Genomic DNA, 20,919 nt, shown 5'->3' on the forward strand with positions numbered 1-20,919 from the left:
TATGAATATTTTCACAGCATATTTTAAACCAAACATCTATTCTAAAAAGCATATTTAAATATTTTAAATAATTTTCAGTATTCATTATTTAATGTAATAAGTTCTTTCATAATTTCGATTCAATACAAAGAACCGTTTCAAAGAAAAGCCATTTGTTTGTGATTTGGAATACACTTATTGTGCTCTATGATAGACTATGGTATTATAAATACAGAAAAGACAAACTCAGCATGCTGATCTCATCATTTATTAAAAATTATTTACAATAACAGCATAATCTATGAAAAGAAAGATGATTTTTAATATCTACTGCATCGTTCACCCCTGTGCTGAAGAGTTGCATACTGTCTTCACATGATACCGAACACAAAAACTGAAGCCAAACATTGCAACAAGGAAAAGAGAACTAATAGTACCAAAACCAGCCATCATTCACACTCTAATGTGAGCTCAGATTAATATATTATGTTTACGGGTGGACTTATTTCCTTAGTCACTGTCGCTCATATTCCCAGACAAATAGACGATCATAATAAATAAATCAGTATATTCTACTGGATCGGATCAAATTGAAGAGTGCTTTTTTGTCGTGACGGTAATATGTGGACGTGCATACAGAAACGAGAAATGAAGAAGCAACAAACTGTGCTGGAAAGCTTTGAATGTGTGGACACTTTCGCTCCGTCAAATTGGCTCCGTGTCAAAATCAGCACCATGAAAAAATGAGCAAAGGTCGTCATGCAGTCTTCACGTCCTTATTAGTTTCACATGGACTGAAAGCGCAGTTCAGATGAACAGTTTCTTGACACACATTGCAGGCACTGCAATACGAAACGTCCAAATCAAACCTACCAAAGTTCATGCTCCACAACCAGAGCGTGTAAATACACGCAGAGTCGCGTCTGGGTGTGGAGAGACTGATTTGGAGAGAAATGTTGGACATTTGTTGTAAGTGCAAAATAATGACGTCCTCCGGGACGGGAGAATTCGCAAACAAGAGGCACATCATTCAGAGTTCATAAGGCCTCTGGGGGGTGCTGTTCTGATCAGAGGTCCATTGGCATCTCCGTGGCTATGAGTCTGATGTGCTACTACGGCAGAAGAGAACGAGCTACATACTTCAGGATGCCTCCATGTCTGAAAAACGCCACATCCATGTCACTCTCGAAAAGAGCCGTGACGCTGAAACTCTTCCCTGTGCTCGTCTGGAAACAAAGGCAGACATGAACATTAGATGTTGCATGGACAAAAATATGCTTGTAAAAGCAAACTGCAGTTTAATTAAGAATAGGACAGGACATGGATACACATTTAGTTTCACAAGCTCTCTACTTTGGTAACAATCTAATAATGTAATAGCAAAAAATAAATTCTTGCAAAAATAAATTCTTAGCTATTGCTATAAATAATAAGGGAAACTTTGAACGTCTATATATTAATTTTAATAATGGCAGGGCAGAAAATATGTAGGTCCATTGCTATTTATCTAACAGATTACTTATTGAGACTTGTTGAATGATTCATTTAAACAACCAGTTCAAAGTGTATTTTGTTTGTGAATCAAACTAAACTTCTGTTGTTTGTTTCTGATTCACAACAAAGAACTGGTTCATTAGCATCATTTGTTTGTGAATTGGACTACAATGACTGTGCCTTTTGTGTTTTGATTTACTACAATGAACTGGTTCAGGAGTCATGTGTTTGTGATTTGGATTCACTACATTTTTTTTTTTTTTTTAAATCAGACTACAATGGTTGTTCTGTGTTTTTGATTTGCTAAAAAGAACTAGTTCATAAGTGTCATTTGAATGTGTATCAGACTACATTGTGTGTTTTTGATTCATAAAAAAAGTTTCATAAGAGGTCACCTGGCCTACACTGGCTATTCTGAATGTTTTTGATTCATTAAAAAGAACCAGTTTGTTTGTCAGTCAGACTACAATGGTTTGCTGTTATTCTGCACTATTTGCGAGCACATCTCAAAAGAAATGCTGAAGTGAACTGATGTGTGTTATCCGATGCGAGTCGCTCTACCTGTACTATGAGCTGTTGTCTGGGTATGAGCTCCTGTGGGATGTTGATGGTGAATCGCTCTTTTCCACACAGCTCCAGTGAGTCGGCATTCTGTCCTGACAGGAACTGCAGCGGAGCGATTCCCATCCCCACCAAATGATTCCTATGAATCTTCTCAAAGCTCTCCGCTATCACCGCACGGACCCCCTATATAACACAGTTAAGAGAGTCCGTATGTTGAGTGATTGCTCTGAATCAATCACAGAAAATTGTGTAGTACAAAACTGGTTCCTCACGAAAAGGAGTATGGGACCAGTACCAATAAATAAGGTCCTTTGGCGGCCCAGTCACGTGAGCTGCCAGAGCCGTACTCTTTTCCTGCCAGGATAATGAGAGGAACACCATCTTTCTGATAACGTTCAGCAGCTTCAAACACATCCAGCTGTGATGAGAAATTGTGCATCAAACAATGAGTTCAGATTCAGAAGGAATGGTGTTCAAACTGGTTTAGTCTGGTCACTAACCGTCTGTCCTGATGGAATGTGCAAGGTTTTGGGTCCGGCTTTCCCCATGAGGCGGTTTTGAAGCTTTGTGCTGGCAAATGTTCCTCGAGTCATTACAGCATCGTTTCCTCTCCGTGCGCCGTAGGAATTGAACTCACGAGGGGTCAAACTGAAGTCAAATATATATAGGAACTGAACTTAGTTTTTTTAATCATCTTTATCCTTAACATATTCATGAAAAAGCATTTTTACTACAAAAATGTAATGTAAATTACAATAAATAATTTTAAGGACTAATATATTAACATACTGAGAAGAAACAGTGCCAAAACCCCTATAGATCATCTCACCGTTTGCTCTGCAGGTATTTGGCAGCAGCGCTGACTCTTGCGATGCTTCCCGCAGGAGAAATGTGATCAGTTGTTACTTTATCACCCAGAAAGAGAAGCGGGTATGCACCCTCAATGGACTGAGGAGTGCACGCCTCTTTAGACTGAGATGAAGAGAAACAGGGACCATGTTAGTGTCAAAATACTGTGAACGTAAAGCATGAGGAGAGCTGCAGCTGAATAACACTAGTGTAGTTACTGTTACAAGCTATTACACTTTCACTTTCATTAACTGAAATAAAGCTGAATTACAGAATACTAAAAATCGCAGAAACTTAAATTGAAAAACGTTCAAGCTAAATAAAAAATATAGCATATATAGAATAAAAATTAGATGAAATTACAAAAAAAAAAAACTTTTTTTTACAAATATTTAAAATTTGTAACTTGACAAACTTACTTTAATAAAAATTACATTAAATATTTACAATTTAAAATATATAATTTCTTAATATAAATATTTAAAAAATGAAAACTTATAACATTTAAAAAAAGTCACATAAAAATTCCTGAAATTATAAAAATAAAAAAAATGAATTAAAAAACAAAATAACAAAAATAAAATAATGAATGACACTCACCAGTTTGCTGAAGAAGGACGGACATCGAATGTAAGTAGATTTGGGATCCCACGGGAAGAGGGCAGATTCGGCAGACTCTAAACTGTTCCAGAATGTACTTCCTTTCTGCAGACAATCACACAAATCAGCCAGTATTAACAGAATTTTAATAAGTCAACTGATGCAGTGAATCAATCAATTCACATTAAGCATACTGTTAATATTTTGTGGGGAACATGTGCTATGATAATCCTCATACCTCCATCCGGCTCCTCAGCTCTTTGAACATGGAGGCAATGACGATGTTCTCCTCCGTGTGGTTCACCTCTTCTTTGGAGGGCCAGATATCCCGCAGATACACATCCTTCCCCTCCGAGTTCACCCCCAGCGGCTCTGTCTCCAGGTTGATGCTGACTGTGCCTGCGATCGCATACGCCACCACCAATGGAGGTGAAGCCAAATAATTCGCCCGAACACAGTCACACAGGCGTCCCTCTAAATGCCTGTTTCCTGACAGCACGCCACATGCCACCAAATCACCCTGCACACAACATACAGATTAATACATAGCAGATCAAAGAGAGAGGGAGTGAGGCAGAAATGAGAGATTAAACTGTCTCACCTGTTTAATGGCATCCACCACACTCTCAGGTAAAGGTGCTGTATTACCCACACAAGTGGCACATCCATAACCCACCACCTCGAACCTGAAAACACAATCAAACATCAAAAGGCATACGTATTTAGTCAACTGTTAATGTGTTTATGTATAACAAAACTAAAATAAGTGTCAAAATCCCATTTATTTTTGGTAAATAAACTATCTATATTAAATGTAAAATGCATTTTGTTTTCTTTATGTGAAAGAAATAAACTTTCTTATTTAAATATATTACATTATTAAATATTTTTATTACACATTTTATATATTTTTTATTTAGTGATAGCTTTCATTAATGATTACCTATGTGGTTTCACTAATAAAGTTTTTTTTTAATTATACTATTTATACACATTAAATTGTGTTTTCTGCATAATAAATAAAAAAGGTTTACATGAAGTTACACGAATAATAATAATAATTAAAAAAAATTATATATCTTATATAATAGGAAAAGTTATTGTAACACATCAATAACAGAAAATAATATAATGTTTTATATTATAGAAGTGGTACACAAAAGCACTAAGAAAAAACTAGACACCAAAAAAAAAAAAAAAACACACAAAAAAAATTACAACAATAATTAGTAGTGATGTTCAACATTTTTCCATTATATATCTTATTACATACCATTTTATACATATTATATCACTTAAGTAGAGTTTTGTATTTTAATGATAGCTTATGTTAACAATAACCTTGCTATGTGTGAGTGAGTATGTGTATATATGGTGTGTATGGAGTGTGTACCCAAGTTTCCCGAGGTAGGGCAGGACTCCACTGGTGTTCAGATAATGTGTGACAGTTCCACTGCCAGGCACCAGACTGGTCCTGATATACGGTTTTACCACCAGACCAGCCTCAATGGCTTTCTTCGCCAGTAGACCTGAACAAAGACATACATGTGTGATGCACTTAACACTGTGCAAACAGCTAACAACAGATCTAGAGGCGTGTTGACATCTGACCTGCGGCCAGCATGACAGACGGGTTGCAGTTATTGGTGCAGCTGATGACAGCAGCGATGACGACAGATCCATGCGCCAGGTTGTACTCGGCCCCCTCGTGCAGGAACGAGACCTGAGTTGCCTGCTTCTCTTTGGATATGTGGAAGCCCTTAAAACCCACCTACACATACATATAAAGCACAAAAACATATACAGGTATTAGTTATGTCAAAGGTACTTTGCAACCAAGTTGGTAGCAATTTAATGTGGTAATGGGTGCATTCACCTTCTCATTCAGGCAGTTGATAAAGTCTTCCTTCATGCAAGTCACAGCAACTCTGTCCTGCGGCCGTTTGGGTCCGCTGACATGAGGCACAATTGAACTCAGGTTCATCTCGATCACCTATTATACAAACCGCATCACATGACTTAGCGGGCAAAGGCTTTACTTTTTTTTTTTGCTTTTCTAGTTACTCATTTCACATGTGAAGGTTTGTCATTTATTTACAGTTCATTCAAAAGTTTGGGATTAGTGAAAATAAAGAGTAATTAAAGTTACATATCCAATCTCTTTTTCAAATGCTTTTTTGAACTTTGCTTATCAAAGAATCCTGATCTGAACTGGTTTCAAAATTTATAATAATAAGAATGGTTTCTTGAGCAGCAGATCAGCATATTAGAATGATTTCTGAAGGATTAGATTAGATTCAACTTTATTGTCATTGCACAAGTGGGCACAAGGCAACGAAATACAGTAGACATGGGAAGAGACAACAGCAAAACATTAGGAAAGAGAGGGAAAAAAAAACCAACACCCAGACTGTGCTCCTATGGGAGGGCTCCCAAGGATCATGAAGACTGGAGTAATGATGCTGAAAATTCAACTTTGCATCACAGGAATAAATTACATTTTAAAGTACAATGAAAACAGTTATCTTAAAATGTAACAATATTTTTACTTTTATTCCCCTTATTTGAGCATAAGAAACTTTTCAAAAAGTCCCCAAACTCTTAAACGATTGTGTATAAAGACACACAAAAGGTAGAGGAGCAAAAACAACCTGTTTACTTCTCAAAATGCTCATTAAATCTGAATGAACCAACCTCTGAATACTGTGGCTCTTCTGATTGGTCACTGTAGCTTCTGAAGAGTTTGATAGCCTTCAGATAGTCTTCTAAAACCACAAGCTTCTCCACACTGCAAACTGATAAGAAATACATTTTTGCATCAAGTTACATCCTTACAAACGCTTGAAGCTTCAAGCTGTATCTAAAGTACACAGTATGGTCCCTACTGGTGTGTTTAAAGTGCTGAAGGGTGATGTCATCCACAGGAAAGAAGCTCACGGTGGCGTTGTACTCGGGGCACATGTTAGCTATGGTGGTCCGATCGGGAGCCGAGAGCTGCTGTACACCAGGCCCAAAGAACTCCACAAACTTCCCGCCGATTCCTGCCTGACGCAGATGCTGATACACAAAGATCAGATCAGTGCATGAAACATCATTGAGATTTGCACATTCACTGATGATGTCATACATTAAGGAAACAAGGGCTTCACTGTACCTTTGTAATGCCAAGTACGATATCAATGGATGTGGCAAGAGGATTGATGGTCCCCACGAGTTTACATCCAACGACCTGTGGCAGAGTCAAAGACACTGGCTGACCTAACATGACCGCCTCTGATTCAATACCTCCAACTCCTGAGAGAGAGAGCATGAGAGTGAGACACTGTGAGATAAACAAGACAGAAGATATAACAATAACTGACATCATGCTCACCCCATCCTAAGATCCCGAGGCCGTTGATCATGGTTGTGTGGGAGTCCGTTCCCACCATGCTGTCAGGATAAATAAACCCCTCCCCTTCCTGTACCACCTGACACAGGTACTCTAGATTCAGCTGATGCACTGTGTTGATGTCTGGCGGGACTACGTTGATGTTTTTAAAGGCTTTTGAGCACCACTGGAGGAAAGAATTGTGAAAAACAAGACTTATGTATGGTTTTTATTATAACTTGAATGTGATGTGATTGGTGTTTAATGTTGTTTTCATGTATATAGAAATCATAGAGAGTTTTGAAAACTCACCTTAAAGAACTGGAGCCTCTCTTTGTTTCGGATTAGCTCCATCTCTTGGTTTCTGATCACCGTTTCAGGCCTGTGTGTCAGACAGACATCAGAGAATGCAGACAGATTAATGTGAAGAGAGCTTGTGTTAGTGTGTGTGTGTGTGTGAGGTGTAGACATACTCTGACACGGGCTGTAGGTGGAAGGGGCATAGGAGGGGTGTATTCTCTATCTGTACTGCTGTGCTTCTGCCACTGGGGGGGTCCGAGCAGGAGGCTTTACTGCAGCCGCCCCGATGACCCGGTCGTTGACCTGCACAGTGACTGCCGATGCTGCTGCTCCCTCGTGGAGATGGTCGTCCGGCAGGAGATCTGACGGTGGCACCATGACTCTCATCCACGGGACTTGGAGGGCTCTGGATGGCACTGAGAAATCAGGCAAACGCTTGTTAGCAGTTTTGTTGCTTTATTGTGACAACTTGTTGCATCATGCCTGGTTAAGCGCATAAAAAGAGATTGTTTTCACAAAAACAGTAGCACAATACATTATCACCCTAATGACTGTGTACGTTGGGAGTTCTGGGCGTAATCATCGTTTGTGTTAATTCTGTAATTATTGGGTTTTAAAACATAAATACTGCCTTAATCTGTCCTTAAACCTTTGAGTTCACTCTCACCATTTGCTGTAGTCAATCTGGAGAGAATGATCTACGATGAGGTCTGTGGGGCATCTGGGGTTCACCAAGTTCGGATCGACCCCCTGTTTAGCTAAAGCATCTCTCATAGCTGCCAGATCCACCATAGCAGGAATTCCCCTGTGAACACAGTTGTGCTATCAGGACATATCCAGCCTTATGAACAGGCCCAGTTAGCATGCAAATGAAGATAGGGCTGTTATTCTTTAATTTTTTTATCTAATCTTTAAATTAAATTTTTTTTTAAATCACAATTTTAATAGCAATCACAATTTTTATCAGGAGGTAAAAACAAATTGTGCTGCCCTAGTCGATTACTCACGTAAAATCCTGTAACAGAACCCTGGCAGGTGAGAACGCAACCTCGGCCTGGTTCTGCTGCTTCTGCCAGTCCAGAATACTGGAAACATCATCTGTCTTTATGTAGAACCCGTCACACTTGCGTATGGTGGACTCCAGGAGAACCCGCATACAGAACGGCAGTTTCTCTAAAGGAGACAAGACTTTATTTTACATCTGAAATCCACTGAGTTTAATTTCATGTTTTTTTTTTTATTTATATATAACAAGTGATGTCAGCAATGATGTCACTTGCGTCTGTGCACGATTTAATTCCATTAAAGCATTATCTCACCGTATCTGACATCACTCAGCTTCTGTGGGTTAAAATATCGCCGCTCTGCATACTGTTCGCTCTGGAGAGTGTCGATCAAATGGCAGAACGGATGTTCTGTATAGAATAAAAGACCTTATTGAGGATTTTGCGAGGCTGAGCAGATAAATGAATGTCATTTACATAACAGTGACAGGAAAATAATGGCTTGTGTGTTTGAACCTCATTAATCTTATCTGGATTTTGGTTTGGCTTTGACTGTGCACCTGCAACGACCAGACAGAATCAAAACTGGCCCAGATAACAGCAGACCATCATCTAAAGCCTCATAATATAACTTCAATAGAGTGTATCTTTTGGCAATGAGTACTGAAAGCTTACAAGCCCAATTCACTTCCATTCAGGGCAGAAACGCAAGCATTAAATGACATGTGAACATTCAATTTAGGGATGCAACAAAAGAAAGAGATAAATGAAAGTGACACAATCACAATCCATGTTCAAAGCTGAACACTGACATTTACAGAAGCATATTATGATTACGTATTTGCATTTCCTAGCTGTGCCAAGAAACAGTAGCTCTCTTGGTTATGGAGAACAATAATAAACCATTTTCACATTTTCTCTCATGGTAAAAGGCAGCTGTCTATTTTCAATACAAAACTAAAAAAAAAAATGGAAACCACAACAACAAAAAAACATTTTGTTCTTTGTTGTGTGTTACCAAGCAGTCTATTGTCAATGAGTTTTGTTATCACGGTTCAGATAAATGAACACTTTTAATCAGTAAGGACTCATTCAATTGAGCAAAAGTCTGACAGTTCACTAATCAAAGAGAGCTCAACGAAACCACATCCTCATCCCTGGGCATGATATATACACACTATTCTTGATGCACAGCAGTATATCGTGACCCTGTATGACTGCATGTATGCAGGATAAACACGCACAGACAAGCTTATCACTCACAGCCTGCGTCTGCTGCCTGCTGCAAGCCTTAGATTAGGTTAGATTAAACAGAAACTGCAGCAAAGGAACAAAAACCTGCATTGCCACATCCAAACACACAAAACCCATGATCTAGATTTATGACATAGAAGATAAAGACACTGGGTGGGAAAAGTAAATAACACTCTCACTAACAGAAAATCAGATTACAGAAGGTTCAGTCCACTGACATGAAAACTAATATGCAGTAAACCTGTTAACTGTCGGTTCCACTTTTTGAGCATAGAAGTGAAAGTGACATTTCCAACTTAAACTGTTATCAATTTTGTGTTTGGTCCACAGACTTAAGGTTGTTCTTTGTAAAGCAGACACTTGGCAGAATATTGCAGAAGTGAAGAGAGTTATAAAGATTATATAACAAAAAGAGTTACGGAAGTTTAAGTTTATGTTTATAATTAAAATATTTATATTTTATATAAAATATATATTTTACAAAACATGTTTCACTCTAAAACAGCTAGAATATAAAAACCAAAATTCTGAACAAGTTAATGTTCCAAATTTGAGGTTGATATCTCAAAAAATGAGCTTTCAGTGAGATTTTGTTTGGCCATAGTACCAAGCTTTTCCACTAAAAAACCATCTAACCCCATTAGAAACAAATTAAGGGTGCCTTCATTTTTTTTTTTTAGAAATATTAAGGGTCAGTATGGCAGTATTTGATTTCAATGCTACGAGAACTCTGGACTTGCATTATAGTTCATAATGCATCAAAAAAGGATAAATAGTTTTTTCTATATATTCAAAATACTTTTAGACCTTTTTTTCTCAAAAAAATAAAAATAAAATGCATGTTATCTTTTGAACACTCTCCATAAAAATGAATAAAGATTTTTTACAGATTTTTCATGATTTCATCTATGCATCACTATTTCAAATGCACTCTCTGACTCTAACAAGTGCTCTTCTTGCATATTAATAGATTACAGTTGCTCTGTAAAATATTTCAAAAATCAGTCATCAAATATCAAAACTACTATCTTTAAGCTATCCAATGGTATGTCAAGATTACTTTAGGTTCTACATGTTTACGGTTTAAAACACATCATGGTAAGTGGGCCCAACGGTGGGCCAGTGACACTTAACAGGTTAAATATAATTATACACCTTTTACTTCTAAAAGAAACCTGTTGCATTGTAGATCTAATTAAGACAAGGATAATTCTCTTCCAATGTTTCCCTCAATGTAGATTTTCCAGTTTTGTGGACATTTTGTTCATTTGAAGACACCATTTGTCCCATTTATAAAAATTGTGTAGCATTTAAAACAACCTCATCAAGAGGTTTTGTTACAAGCAATTGTAAAACTATTAAGATATTTTGAATAACTGCAGAGAAAGGCTGTGCTTTGCCCTTAAAGTCCTATAGTATATTGACAGAAAACGCTAATAATACTACTAATCAAATGTATGCACATAAAAGTACTGAATGATTACCATATTCACATACTACGGTATTTACATAGTAAAACAAGGGTAAGAACACAACGGGAAGTCATGGTACATGTTCAAAAAGCATGGTGCACGTGTTATTGCAAACAATACATAATAATCGAGCATCGTACATAAAACAAGCTAAGTGTCTCAATTCTAAACGAGCTTCCTGCCTAGACAATATTCTAGGCAACCTACACGCAAAAAAACAGTTGCTGTCAAGCTCTCTAGGTTTTGATACACATCAGTTTGTGCTTGAGCTGGATGTCAGTCGCTCTCTCGTCGCTAGCCGCACTGCTAACGACAACGCCGCCTGTTTCATCCTTCTAACAGTAAATATTTAAGAACTGTTTTAACACACAATTGTGTGAAATGTTATATATATATATGTCAGAGTGCAAATTAGACAAATATTGTTGTTTTTGTCAGTAAAAACAGTCCTTACCGTGCTGAGGTGAACCGAGCGCCATGATGGCTCCTAAAATTAACACGACTCCGCTCTCGCTGGGGCCATGACAGCTAGCCAATCAGCACGCAGAACCTCCCAGAGAACTGTCCAATCAGAGTACAGCACTGAGCACAGCGTTGACCAATCAACAAACTGTATCTTCTACTCTACCTGTAATCATGTTTTATCCACAATGGAAATAAAAGCGGATATACGGTATGTTTTAATGATCCTGTCTATTTAGTAATGTTAAACATTTTCTATCTATCTACCATTTATGGAAATGAAGACGCCCTTAAATTGTTACTAGTGGGGTTTGAGGGGTCACCTAGTGGAAAAGCTTGGTACTACGCCCAAAAAAAATCTCACTGAAAGCTCTTTTTTTTAGATATTAACCTCAAATTTGGAACATAACTTGTTCAGAATTTTGGTTTGGATTATTTAGTGGTTTTAGAGTAAAACATGTTTTGTAAAATATATATTTCATATAAAATATAAATATTTTAATTGTTTTATTTTATATTTTTAAACTTCAATACCTTTTTTTGTTATATAATCTTTATAACTTTTATCACTTCTACAATAATCTGCCAAGTGCCAAGTCTTTGGACCAAAGCATTCAAAACTGATAACAGTTTAAGTTGGAAATGCCCGAGTACAGGTACAGACTCACCCATAACCTTCTGTGATTCATAGCATTTATTGTTGTTATTTAAGTGTACCATTTAAAGGTTAGGGGCGGGAAGATTTTTTGCTTTTTTGAAAAAAAAAAGTGTCTTATGCTTACCAAGACTTTTATGTGATCAAATGCACAGTAGAAAATACTCTGAAATAATTGTTAAATGTCATTTATTCCTGTGATGTAAAGCTAAATGTTCTTTTTTTCTTCTTCAGTGTCACATTATCCTTTAGAAACCATTCTAATATGCTGATTTGATGCTCCAGACGTTATTGTTATAATTCTGTTAGGATTTGATGAATGGAAAGTTCAGAAGAATGGCATTTATTTGAAACAGAAATATGTTGTTACATTTTAAATGTTCAGTCCTAAAAAAAATATAAAATAAAATTCACAACAAAATCACACTGACCCCAAACAACCCAAACAGCAGTGTATTAAAGACAATATTTTTCATTTTTATTTATTTATCATTTTAAAATGTATACAATACATCTTTTTAAATCAGGGTTAAACAATACTTGAAATAAAGTAAATGTTAGCTGAAATAAAATAAAATATAATGACTCATATAATGACTATAACTCATATTTTGGCAAGTAGGCATGACACCATTTATCATTTACTTTTAGTTTAACTTGAAGTATTAAAATAACTAATACTAAATGTAAAAACTGTTATAGACAAAAATGACTAAACATTGAGCTAAAAATAAATTATATATAAAAAATGAATTAAAAATATTAACAAAAACAAATGGTATATCAATACTAAAATAACAAAGATTTAATATATTAATGTATTATCATACATAAGCATAATTTTTTATTCATCTTTAAGTCCATTTATCAAGCTATAGAAGTCCAGCTTTGTGACGTTTTCTGATCCTCTCAATTAAGTTGTTTTTGCTACTTTATCTTTAAGACATCTGTATGTAAATAACCTGTGTATTATAATTGCCTAACCTCTGATGTTATTCACATTGTTAATCATCAGCATGACTTTGCTTAATAATAATATTTGCTCATTCTATGTTAATGTACTCAGAACCATAATGAATTCTGAATGAGCCATTTTTCTATATTAAAATGGTTTACCATGTCATTATTACTCTGGATTTAAGCGTTGCTAGTTGTTTGCAGGTTGAAGGTCGCTCGTCTGTGCTGTAGAGGGCGTGTGGGGTCTCACCAAGGCACTGTCTTTTTTTCTCTCTCTCTCTCTTCACGTCATCTGACAGGAAGTGAGATCATCACATCTGTTACATGATCGGAAGAACGAGAACATGTATGGGCTTTTCACACTTGAAACCCTGGCTCATTAGTCAGTTTTGCCTTATTTGCATATTTACAAGGTTATTAAAATGGTTTCAACATATGCATTCAGTCTTAAGTCTTCTGAAACTTCCAAATAGTCTAATATTTACAGTCAAGGTTTGATATTTGTAAGTATTGACCTGTAAAAACTTTCCACATGAACAGCAAATATCATTTCACTGTGCTCATGAATATTTAATGAGGCGAAATTGACTAAACACCTAACTACCATTTCCATGGTCATGAAATATCTGGAAATATCAGTCCTTATTCAAATCCATAAGGCAATTAATTTGGAAATTCGTACCTGGAAAACTTACAAAAATGTTTTTTAATAAATACAAATGTACTAATTCTATATTAAGCTCAGGTCTTAAATATTTCAGTGGCCTGAAACTGCGCTTCAAGTGTAGATACAAATTGTGTAGATAAACATAAGTGTAGATTAAATTAATGTTAAAGTCCTTATCCACTGATCAAAAACGACTGTACAATCATGTAAAAAAAAGTGTGTTTTACCACATTCCTTGTCTTTCACCTTCAGAAAAACAGTGTTTCATATTTTAAATATAACTGCCTTAGTCATTTATTTTTTCCAAAAGATTGTTTCTAACTGGATCTAACTGGATCGAGTGTAACAATCAAGATTGAATTAAATGAACCAAACAAGAATGAAACCATTTGGGATTGGAATTATTATTTTTTTTTGCTAGAGCTTCTCACATGCTCTTCAAAGAGTTCAGCATTCAAACAAGTTCAGCTTTGGATATTTATGTATTATATAATTCATTTTTCCATGTCTGGTATAACAGTCCAAAGCAAGGACTCTGAACTGGTGCAGTAACATTTGGTGTCCTGTAGAGGGCGAATAGTGATCAGGAACGCCATGTGAACAAAATCATAGACTGTATGGAAAAAATCTGGAAACATCAAGGAGTATAACATTTTGCAGTTTGGGATTTTTACATAATTAAACTACAATGAATTTAAATCTCATAATAAAATATGTATCCAGCTAAAAATTTCATGCAACATATTCGACCATCGAATGTGTGAATACTGAACAGGATAAACAACAACAAAAATAGAACTAGAAAAAAAAAAGAGATTTATTTGTAACACCATATACAGATGTTGAACTTAGCGATGAAAAAAAAAATAGCATGTTTGCTGTGGTCAAGAGAGGCTGTAGTTTTTTGGAGATTCACATGGGACAGTCGTAAATGTGGATGGCTCGGTCATCACCCGCAGAGACGATTTTGGAGCCTGTGGGGTTGTACTTCACACTCCAAACCTACACACACACACACACACACACTTGAACATGAGCATGCATGATTCATCCCCTTCAGAAACTAAAGCAAACAGTGATTTGCTTGTAATCCAACAATACAGTAAAACATTATTAATGTGAAATATTACCATTTAAAAACTATTTTCTATGTGAATTTATTCCTATGATGGCAAAGCTGAATTTTCAGCATCATTGCATCAGTCTTCATGATCCTTTAGAAATAATTCTTATGTGCTGATTTGCTGTCCATGAAACATTCTGATTATCACTGTTGAACACAGTTATGCTGCTTCATATTTTTATGTAAAGTGTGATACATCTCTCACCTGGTCCTGATGATCAAAGAATGTGTTCACACATGACCTGCTGCTTGTGTCCCACACTTTTACACTCTTATCAGACGAACTGAAACAGAAACGAATAACAGTTAAGAACACACAAACTACATTTCACATTTTCTATTCTTCTGAAGTGCATCAGCTCTTGCCTGGACACGAAGTGTGTGTTGTCGGGTGAAAAGGCCACGTTCAGCACCCAGGACCCGTGACCACTGAGAGTGCCGGCCAGGTTAGCGTGCTGCCTGTGGGACACACACAAACAAGCAGAACGTGAGATTCAAATGTGTTGGAAGGTGAAAGATGCACACAAATTTGCAACTTACACGTCATAGATCTTGATGTAGCCGTCATCTGATGCGGTTACCAGCAGCTGAGAGTCTGGAGAGAAAGTCAGAGACCTGATAGGCATCGCATGACCTGAAAAGAAGAAAAAAAAGATCATGTCTTATTGTTAATCCCACAGTTTGGCTACTGTACCTTTAAGAAGTCTGTATGTAATCAGGGTAGTATAAACAAATAGTAATAAAGTCTGCATTTATTTGATCAAAAACACAGTACATAGAGAATGGAAAAATGTTGCAAAATATTTATATTTCAAATAAGTGCTGTTCTTGTAAACTCCCTATTCTTCAAAGAATCCTGAAAATTCTATATATTAATATAGAAAACTGTTCTTTTAAAGTGTAATTATATTTTACAATATTACTGCGCATAAGAGACTTCTTTCAAAAACATTTAAAAATAAATATATTACTTTTTAGCGTAATTATTACACGTTTTGACCACTAGTGCAGTACAACAAAAACAACTGCATCTAACGTTCAGCATTTTTTCCAGCTGTACTTGTTGGAGCAAATAAAGGGATGAGTGAATGATGGAGTGACGCAGGAAGACAAAGAGACAAAGTTTATGACCCTTGATGGACGGCCAGTGACGCAAACAGGTTTTTCCATGCATTCATGAAATCCATAATCACCCTAAATTCATCTAGCAGACTAATGGACAGAGGGTTTTAACAGAGGAAACCTAAGACAGCTTGAGTCGTGTGGGAGACGGTCTTCACCTTCCAGCGTGTGCAGGAGTTTCCCAGACGCAATATCAAAGATATTAATGATTCCGTCTATAGCACCACTGGCTAAGTACTTTCCATCTGGACTCTAGAGGGAGAGATAGAGAATTATTAAGGCTTGGAAAACTTTATATTAGAAGGAAAATCTGCATTTTCTCTAAATATTAATTCCAATGTATAATGTGAATGAAATTTGGACTGTTATTTCTGTACTTCCTTTCTGTTCCTTTTTGAACACTGAGGCTGACTGTTACACTGACACTTATTTACATATTCCCACACTTTTAAGTTGTTTGATTACTGGATTAAGACTTTTTTAATAATAGCAATTACACTGAAGAAACCTGTTTTGTTTCTTGCTGACAAAATATTTTAGAGGTGAGCATTTATGTTCAATATAGACTTTTAAAAAATGTTTTAAAATAAATTTAAATTCATTTGATGAACCTTTTTATTTAGCATTTCAGCGAGACAGAACATTTGACATTTTGTATATGATGAACAAGAACATTCTAATAAATAAATAAATAAATAAATAAATAAAAATTAAAATAATTATTTTTCAAAATGAAAACGTGATCTACACTTCCGTTTCACGGTTTGGAGTTAGATTTTTTTTTTTTGAAAATAATTATTTTATTCTGCAAAATGCATTTAATTGACATAAATTGACAGTAAAGACAATTATGACATTATAAAATTTTTATTTTACAGATACATGCTTGCTCTTTTGAACTTCATCCTAAAATTCTCCAAAAAAAAAATCAGTTTCCAAAAAATATTAAGCAGCACAACTATTTTTAACAATAATAATAATCAGAAATGTTTCTTGAGCAGCAAATCAGCATATTTGAATGATTTCTGTAGGATCATGTGACACTGAAGACTGCAGTAATGTAATTAAATTGTAATATTATTACTGTAAAATCTTACCAACTTTAAACTTTAGTTTATATAGATTTTTAAAAAATAATATATTAAAAAAAGGTTATTATACATATACATATATATATATATATATATATATATATATATATATATATATATAATTCATGATCCAATTCAGTACAAAAACATAAAACGAATCTATCCTACAAACTTCTGTCCCCTGAATATTTAGTTTTTGTTTGACAGAAATAAAACATTAGAGCCATTGGCTTTAGATGAGATTCATGTTGCCCGTGCAGAGACTCTTACGTAAGCGATGCTCAGAATGAACTTCCCTCTGGTGTCCAGCGAGTGCTCCTTTTTCCCACTTTCCACGCCGAAGATGTTGACCTTCCCTAGATGGCTGCCGGTGGCAATGTATTTGGAGTCAGGAGAAAAGGCAACCGTCCAGGCGTCAACTGCAGATGGTATAGAAAGAGTTCATCTGTGTTATTTTAGTGTATTTAGATACTAGATTTTTATTATTTTATTATTTATTTTTTTAAAGTTATAGCAATTTGTTAGTCTTTATTTTTATTTATATGTCTATATGCTTTTTTTATTATTAAGTTTCCATTTATTTATTTCATTTTTTAACTTTTTAATTTTAGTTCGTTTTTTTATATTTTATTTCAGCTAATGTTTATTTTACTTCAAGCATTAAAGGGTTAGTACACCCAAAAATGAAAATTATGTCATTAATGACTCACCCTCAATACATTTTGGTCCAAAAATAACAAACATGACGACTTTATTCAGCATTGTCTTCTCTTCTGGGTCTGTTGTGAGCACGTTCACGGCGCTGTTGATGTACGACGTATGATGTGTTATCTTTGTTATTGTGAACACGCTCACAACAGACCCGGAAGAGTAGACAATGCTGAATAAAGTCGTCATGTTTGTTATTTCTGGACAAAAATGTATTTTCGATGCTTCAAAAAATTCTAACCGACCCTCTGATGACACATGGACTACTTTGATGATGTTTTCTTACCTTTCTGGACATGGATGTATACCGTACACACACTTTCAATGGAGGGACTGAGAGCTCTCGGACTAAATCTAAAATATTTTAAACCGTGTTCCCAAGATGAACGGAGGTCTCACGGGTTTGGAACGACATGAGCGTGAGTCATTAATGACATAATTTTCATTTTTGGGTGAACTAACCTTTTAATAAAAACCCTGTGTCACACTCACGCATTCAAAGCAATCTTTAAAAATAAAAAAATGTGCCGCTCACCTGGGCCTGCGTCCATGGACTTAATCTGTTTGCCCGTCTCCAAATCCCAGAGCCGAATATGAGCATCAAGAGAGCTGGAGGCAGCGATCGCTCCGTTCTGACTGATGTCCACCGACACGACTCCCAGCTGGTGACCCTCCAGTGTCCACTGCAGCTCCAGCTTCTCATCCCACCATTTCCACACTTTCACCAGGTCGTCCAAAGAGCCGGTCACAATGGTTTCTGACCCGTCCTTCTCACTGCGACCCCAAGCCGCCGTCCAGATGGCATCTTCATGAGCTGCACAAACACACAGATTCTTTGGCTGTGTCTAGATAGACAGCTCACTAGTTGTATCCCCTCTTAATCAGAACAGATGACTAAGTGTGTGTGTACTCACCATGCTCCTGCTTGAATAGAATACTGTACTAAAAACAGAACAATTAACATATTAACATCACACACAATCATTATTCTGATCACCATAGATACTATAAAAGACATATTAGAGATGGACTCACTTGTGTGCTCATAGTCTTCGTTTCAAAATCTGTATTATGAGTTTCTAAACTAACTTCATGCACAGCTGCTAGCGTAGCTTAGCTTTTGACTAAATAAACAGCTTTTGCGAGCGTTCGACGCGTCCTGAAGAGGTTTTAGCGCGTTCGCGGAAAAGTCGGATAATCCTTCAGATCAGTTTACATGCATCCGATGAAAAATGAAAGCGATTTATTAACAATAACAAACACCCGCGCTGATGCTGCCTAGAGGGACGCCATGACACCTGCGCGCAAAGTACCATGGGAACATCCGTCTGAGTCTGACTCCGCTCTCTTCTTCTTCTTCTTCTTCTTTGTTTTTAACGGCGGTTGGCAACCAGCTTTTGGTGCATTACCGCCCCCTTCTGCTCCGGAGTGTGAATCAGACAATAGGCTTACAATCTAGTTTCGACATAAAAAAAAAAAAAAAAAAAAAAAAAAAAAAAAACACTTTCATTCATTACCCAACACACTTACCCATATCCCTATTTTATCTTCATAACCTATTGAACAAACCAGTTTCCCTTAAGAAAGTTAACAATATCCTAACCTGTGCTCTATCACCTATGCTCAACACTCCTTTTAATGTTAAATCCTGCACCCCTATTTCCCTCAAATTATTCCTCATTGTTACTCTCTGTTCCTCATACCTCCTGCATCTTATAATTATGTGCTCCACTGACTCCTCTTCCTGACACCACTCACACAAGCCTGTCTCGTGTTTTCCTATCATTTTCAGTGATCTGTTTAAAGCACCATGCCCCAGCCTTAACCTTGTCACTACAGTTTCCTCTCTCCTGTGCCCACCACCTAACCTATTTATTTTTACACTCTTTTGAATTTGATATAAATGCCTTCCTTTCTCCTCTCTGTCCCACCTTTCTTGCCAAATTTGGTTAGTTTTTTCCCAGATGATACTTTTGACCTCTGCTTTACTTATTTTAATTTGCATTTCTATATTTCCCTTCTTTAAAGCCCTCTTTGCCAATTCATCCACCTGCTCATTCCCTTTCACCCCTACATGTGCTGGAACCCACATAAATTGTACCTGTCCTCCTTGATTTGTTATTCTTGTTACTGACTGAAGGACTTCATATAATACATCTTGACGGCTAGAGTGAAAAGACCTTAAACTCTCAAGGACTGAGGATGAATCGGTGCATATCAGAACCTTTTCTTGACTTGTTTTTTCCACCCACCTTAACGCAACTAATACTGCCACCATTTCCACTGTATATACTCCTAAAAAATCAGATGTTCTTCTATTAATTCCTATTCCTTTAGCAGGTATTGCCACCCCATATCCTGTCACTCCTGTCTCAGGTTTCTTAGAACCATCTGTATACACATGTACAAATTCTTTATAATCTTTATTTATAAGGTACTTAAATGCATTTACCAAATCTATCTGATCTTTTCCATCATCCTTCCTTTTTAATTCTAACAAATACCAGTCAATATCAGGCCAAACAAGTAACCACGGAGCCACCATTGGATATACTACAGTAGGGCTCATCTTCATATAAAATACTCCAAATTCTCTTGCTACCTCGTTGCCTATTCTACTAAAATTCTCTCCTTTGTAACTTGCATTCTCCCAGGTCTCCTGCAACACTATTTTTGTGGGGTGGAACTCATTATGACCCTGCAAATTAGCCCAATAATTTGTCATCAGCTGCCTCCTTCTAATTGCTAACGGCATTTCTCCCATTTCTACCTGCAGTGCAGGTACTGGTGAAGTTTTAAAAGCACCACTACACACTCTTAATGCCTGTGCCTGGATCCCATCTAGTTTCTTTAATAGAGATTTGGCTGCTGACCCATAAGCTACACTCCCATAATCCAACACAGATCTAATCAATGCCACATATACTGTTTTTAATGCATAACAACTAGCTCCCCATTGCCTACCTGTCAAACATCTCATTACATTAATTACTTTTTTGCATTTTCCTTCTATTTTCTTTATATGATCTACCCATGTTAACCGTGAATCGAAAATAATCCCCAAAAATTTGAAAGTTCCAACCCTTTCTAATTCTTTCCCATACATATTTAACTTCATCCCTTCCTTAATTTGTTTCTTGGTGAAAAAGACTGTTTGAGTTTTTTCTATTGAAAACTTAAACCCCCAATCATATCCCCACTCCACCACCTCATCAATTGCTCCTTGTACTTTCCTGATTGCATGCTCC

The 20,919-nt window shown here is 36.4% G+C and overlaps 2 protein-coding genes across 2 annotated transcripts; both read right to left on the reverse strand.

Annotated features, from left to right (window-relative positions):
• Positions 1–736: 736 nt before the first annotated feature.
• On the reverse strand, positions 737–11,465 carry LOC132133058 (iron-responsive element-binding protein 2-like). Its single transcript, XM_059545752.1, has 21 exons — positions 11,341–11,465; positions 8,476–8,571; positions 8,164–8,329; positions 7,824–7,961; positions 7,330–7,572; positions 7,169–7,238; positions 6,860–7,043; positions 6,641–6,780; positions 6,372–6,543; positions 6,181–6,281; positions 5,363–5,479; positions 5,098–5,257; positions 4,880–5,015; positions 4,088–4,172; positions 3,725–4,006; positions 3,487–3,591; positions 2,867–3,009; positions 2,538–2,685; positions 2,333–2,455; positions 2,035–2,220; positions 737–1,205 (listed from the first exon to the last, which is right to left on the reverse strand). The coding sequence occupies exons 1-21, from the start codon at positions 11,363–11,365 to the stop codon at positions 1,092–1,094; spliced, it is 2,934 nt and encodes a 977-aa protein (XP_059401735.1). The 5' UTR covers positions 11,366–11,465; the 3' UTR covers positions 737–1,091.
• A 2,965-nt stretch (positions 11,466–14,430) lies between these two features.
• Positions 14,431–19,000, reverse strand: LOC132133513 (superkiller complex protein 8). Its single transcript, XM_059546369.1, has 9 exons — positions 18,707–19,000; positions 18,586–18,613; positions 18,207–18,485; positions 17,234–17,382; positions 16,031–16,124; positions 15,291–15,384; positions 15,117–15,209; positions 14,956–15,034; positions 14,431–14,629 (listed from the first exon to the last, which is right to left on the reverse strand). Exons 1-9 carry the CDS (start codon positions 18,716–18,718, stop codon positions 14,540–14,542), a joined length of 918 nt encoding a protein of 305 aa, XP_059402352.1. The 5' UTR covers positions 18,719–19,000; the 3' UTR covers positions 14,431–14,539.
• Positions 19,001–20,919: the final 1,919 nt, after the last annotated feature.

Source organism: Carassius carassius, chromosome 50, assembly GCF_963082965.1.
Source record: "Carassius carassius chromosome 50, fCarCar2.1, whole genome shotgun sequence".
Taxonomy (NCBI): domain Eukaryota; kingdom Metazoa; phylum Chordata; class Actinopteri; order Cypriniformes; family Cyprinidae; genus Carassius; species Carassius carassius.

Excerpts from the sequence above, each read along its gene's own strand:
- LOC132133513 (XM_059546369.1), bottom strand. Across the intron at positions 16,125-17,233 it reads TCATTCTGAGCATCGCTTAC|AGTCCAGATGGAAAGTACTT; the intron begins GTAAGAGTCTCT and ends CTCTCCCTCTAG. Across the intron at positions 15,035-15,116 it reads AACACACACTTCGTGTCCAG|TTCGTCTGATAAGAGTGTAA; the intron begins GCAAGAGCTGAT and ends TTTCTGTTTCAG.
- LOC132133058 (XM_059545752.1), bottom strand. The coding sequence starts at position 11,365 with ATGGCGCTCGGTTCACCTCAGCACG. Across the intron at positions 6,544-6,640 it reads TCGTACTTGGCATTACAAAG|CATCTGCGTCAGGCAGGAAT; the intron begins GTACAGTGAAGC and ends TTTGTGTATCAG. Across the intron at positions 2,686-2,866 it reads AAATACCTGCAGAGCAAACG|TTTGACCCCTCGTGAGTTCA; the intron begins GTGAGATGATCT and ends ATTTGACTTCAG.